At 45.9% G+C, this 4,588-nt stretch overlaps 1 protein-coding gene across 1 annotated transcript in view; it reads left to right on the top strand.

Moving 5' to 3' along the window:
* HACD4 (3-hydroxyacyl-CoA dehydratase 4) overlaps positions 1 to 4,171 on the top strand; it is a 25,517-nt gene extending 21,346 nt beyond the window's left edge. Inside the window, exon 8 of the mRNA XM_026652398.2 lies at positions 1,168 to 4,171. Coding sequence (XP_026508183.1) covers positions 1,168 to 1,250 — 83 coding nt within the window. The 3' untranslated portion in view covers positions 1,251 to 4,171. The remainder of the gene's footprint in view (positions 1 to 1,167) is intronic.
* Positions 4,172 to 4,588: the final 417 nt, after the last annotated feature.

The raw sequence follows: 4,588 nt of genomic DNA, 5'->3' as shown, positions 1-4,588 counted from the left end.
CAGGGGGGTGTCAGCCTCAGCGGGGCTGGGCTCAGAGCTAGGGGTCAGGGCTGTGGGGGGGATGGGATCAGGGGGTACCCGGCTCAGAGGGGCTGGGCTTGGAGCTAGGGGTCAGGGCTGCGGGGGGAGGAAAGAGGGGGTGCCCAGCTCAGAGGGGCTGGGCTTGGAGCTGGGGGTCAGGGCTGTGGGGGGGAGATGAGGTTGGGGGGTGTCCGGCTCAGAGGGGCTGGGCTCGGAGCTAGGGGTCAGGGTTGTGGGGGGAGGGAGTCGGGGGTGTCCGGTTCAGAGGGGCTGGGCTCAGAGCTGGGGGTCAGGGTTGTGGGGGGAGGGAGTCAGGGGGTGTCCGGTTCAGAGGGGCTGGGCTTGGAGCTGGGGGTCAGAGCTGGGGGGGGGTGCCCGGCTCAGAGGGGCTTACCATGCCACTTACCCCCTCTCCCAGAGCCTCAGTGAGCTGCGTCCAAGAGCTCCTGCTGCTCGGCCTGCTGGAGCTCGCAGCCCCGCCCCCTTATCACGCGGCTCTGAGCGGGAGGAGCGCAGGCCACGCGGCTGTAGCGCTGTCCAGGGCCGCTCCTGGACGCGGCGTGCTGAGGCGCCGGGGGATGGGGGAAGCGGGGGGAGCCTCCGACATTCTCGTAGGGGCCCATGTGGGGCCCGGGGCAAACTGCCCCACTTGCCTCCCCCACTCCCCCCCGGGCGGCCCTGCTGAGGTCTCATATAATGTATTTAGCGTGTGCATAGTCGTCTAGCCAAGTGATGGCATCTTCAGTGGCGTGATGCAGTTCTAGGCCACCGCTGAAGCTAGTCAGCAGGCATTCATCGGCAATGTGCGTCATCGTCTCTGTTGCGCCACAGCTGCACAAAGGGCTGTCACGAAGGCCCCAGCGTTACTGATTGGCTGCACAGAGACCTTGCCCAGTCCGGGCATTATATCTCATATAATGACAGATACCTAAAAATATAGTGTGGTTAGCTACAAGAATATAGAACCTGTCTGAAAAGTCTTACTCCTGTGGGTTTAATGGGACCATCCACAGGACCATTTGGGTCAATTGGACTCATCCCATTAGGGTATTCAGGTGCAGGTCCAGTTCCACCTGTTCTTTCTAGGTAAATGCTGGGCCTTTTGGAGTCTGCTTCCCTGCACTTACATTTTATGTTTCAATTTAGGTATGTACTTCATCACTAGATACCTCTGCTCAGAAAGGAAAGCCCACCTAGGAGCCAGCTACATCAAAGAGAAAAGGAGCTAAGTTGATATCTTGTCTTGTAATGAGGAAAATGCTCTAGAACATGCTATGCTAACACATTATGTGGAAATAATTTAGACCAAGATTTTCAGAAGTGCTTAGTGATTTTATGCGCCCAACTGGGAATGCCTTAGAAGTTCCCAATTTACAAGGGCAGGTGCTCCACACTTTCTGAAAATGAAGCCCTTTAAGGCATCTCACATTGGGCACTCAAACATAAGCACCTCAAATCTCCCGTCACTTTTTAAAGTCTTGGCCTCAGAGGTTACTCTAGCTTTTTCTAACATAAAATGACAGGTTACAAAATGTGGCAAAAAATGTCAATCATATCAGCATTTCCTATATTTTAATAATGGGTTCCTATCGCAGCAGTAGCATGGATTCTGCATTTTATATCAGAGTAAAATGTCAATGGTATTTTGTTTTTATCATTATCTCACCTGTTAGACTATGTAAAACAGATGTATGAATATCAAATTTGCTAGAACTGCAATAGATTATGAAGCAGAAGCTGAGTGTTCTGCATTTTGCCACATTCACACAAATACCAATAGGTAAAACTGTTCAAAGAAAACCCATCCTCCTCCACTCGCCCCCCCCACCCCGATTCTTAAAGTAAATGTAAGTGACAAATGCAGTTACAGTGTCTATTTACTACAAGTCCTAGAGGGCATTTAACGTACAGAAGTAGAAGTTATGATTCTAATATATTTCCAGCAGACACTATTGACAGATCTGTTTTTCTTAACTGTGACATCCAGATTATCTTGGAACTGAAGAAACAAGACAGACAGACGCTCACTCTTACTTAACTTATCAAAGTGTGATATAGTCAGTCCAAGAAATACTCTGCCTTTAAAAATAAGATAATGGATTATACAGACTGTGGGCCAAATCCAAATTGTCTCACACATGAGAATTGTCCCATTCATGTCAGTGAGGTTACTTGTGCAACAAAAGTAATTAGGATTTGGTCCTATGAGGTGGGGAACTACTTATATGAGAAGAAGCAAGAAAATAGGATACGTTTTCCTGGGGGACAAATTACTTCTCCAACTGCACAAGCTACTCGGGAAAAAAACATAGGCTGACTTGTTCCCCATTGGTACTATTCCCCACCACCCTTTGGGCTTGAATAAAAGACAGAAAAAATTAAGTGGATTAAAGAGTGAAATGAAAACACTTCTGGTCATGAAAATTCTCTTACCTATTTAAGCCTCTGAAAAAGTGAAACTTAAGTATGCTTTTGTCTTGAGACAACATTTGAATAACCAATGAGTGAAGAGCATCTCAAATTGATGATATAGTGGCTCTAGGACAAGTCCACAGCCACACCAGGCAGCTCAGCTGTATCTGAACTGCCCCTACCTGTGCTACCACGGCTACACTGCTATTTATGCTGGACCTAGCTTGAGTACGTGTACATGAACAAAGGAATCACACTCCTAGCTCGTACTGGAGACATAGCCTTAGACAGGTATATTTGTTTGTTACCTGGGAACAGTACACTAGAGTGGGTACCATTAAATACTTTGCTTTTGCATCCAGGTATTATTGTGGTGTGCATGCTAACATACAGCACTTTTGGTCAGTAAATCTCAACGCGCTTTACAAAAGAGGTAAATATTATAGTATTGCCTGTATTTAGGAAATAGAGCGAATATTGTTGTAACGTTATTTAGTTACAAAAGCAAATGTGATGTTTTTAAATATGATCATGCTATCTGTTGAAGGAGAGATTTATGGGATCTGGGCAGGGGAGAATTCCCTCAGTGCAGGAGCTGAGGAAGACAGAGGACCCTCTTAAGAATCCTGGGATAGCAGCTGTGCCTGGTGTGGGAAGGGAGTATCAGGGGCAGGGCTGCAGCATGTTACCCAGCAGCGATTCCAGACAGCACAGCTAGCTGTGGACATGCTGCTGTAATGTAGACAGCCCACCTGAGGCTACTTTAGCCTCTGGAGCAGTCCAGATTCACCAGGGCAGAAAAGGTGGGTCAAAGTGAACTTAGCACACCCCTGCCACCCATTCCGCAGGCTGGGAGCTCTGTGCTGTCTCTCTTAGAAGCACAGCCCAGAATCTCACCTTATAAAGCATATCCTGAAAGAGTAAAATGATGGTGGATCCCTAACATTTGTTGAAAAATGCTGATATTTTCCATTCTGTTCACATGGTACAGTCTGGTCAAAATTTTCAAACTCAGGTTCCTAAAGTAAGATGCCTTAAGTCTATGTTTCGGCACCCTAACAAGGGGCTTATCTTTCAGATGAACTTTGCACCCACTCCACCAAATGAAGAGGGAGTTGTAGGTATTGACTGCTTTTGAGAATCAAGCCATTCTTATATAGGGGCCTAAATCTGAACTTAAGCCAACTTTAGGCATTCAAAAATGAAATTGTTTGTTGGCGTAAAAAGTTACTGATCCACAGACCTACTGTAGTTGCTGGTGCTGGCAATTAGGTTTCCCATTTAATTCACTGTTTTTACATTGAACCACACTTACATGTAAAATCCCACCACTAATGTATTTCAATTTGATAAATTCATATTTAATTAGTGAACATTATTTTAATCTGTGCAATTTATTTACTTATTTTAATTTTGAATGATAGCAAACCTATTTTAAAAAAATCTTTGGTTGAAAATACAGCAGTAACTACCAAACCTGATTTATCCGCACATGGACACCTGGAGCATGTAAATGGTTTTCAGTTTTACAGTGTGTATATCAGTCAACATTGATTCTGCACTAGCAAGGTGCAAGATATCATGGGCCAGGTGTTCAAAACTCAGATACGTTTGCAGCTGCAGAAAAGTGTGTTCAGTTAATCTCTTAAACTACGCAAAGAATTAACAGGCTGATTTGATGAATCATGATCTAGATCAGTGGTTCTCCAGCCATGGCCTGCTTGTGGCCCAATCAGCACACAACTGCGACCCCTATGACATCCTCAGGGCCATATGGGTGGTATATATATTGTGTGGATGCGGCCCACATAACACAGAGAGCTATATATCCGGCCCACAACTGTCAACAGGTTGAGAACCACTGGTCTAGATGGTTCTTAAGAATTACTACTGGCATGTTAATGATAATACAAAGGCTACATCTACCCTGTGACTTAGGGGTGTGATTCCCAGCTCTTGTACATGTACTTGCACTAGCTCTCAGCAATAAGAATGAGAACGGCAACATGGCTTAGCCATACTGAGTACAAACCAACCTGAAACCCACAGGTACATGTACACAGCATGGTAGAGCCATGCCACCATTGCTTGCGCTGCCACGGCTATACTACTACTTATACTCGCACTAGCAAGATGAGACCTCATGTGAGTATGT

This window comes from Terrapene carolina, unplaced genomic scaffold (genome assembly GCF_002925995.2).
Source record: "Terrapene carolina triunguis isolate 2854851 unplaced genomic scaffold, T_m_triunguis-2.0 Scaffold113, whole genome shotgun sequence".
NCBI classification, from domain to species: Eukaryota; Metazoa; Chordata; order Testudines; family Emydidae; genus Terrapene; species Terrapene triunguis.
The sequence above is the reverse complement of the archived record's forward strand: the minus strand, read 5'-3'. Positions and strand labels throughout refer to the sequence as shown.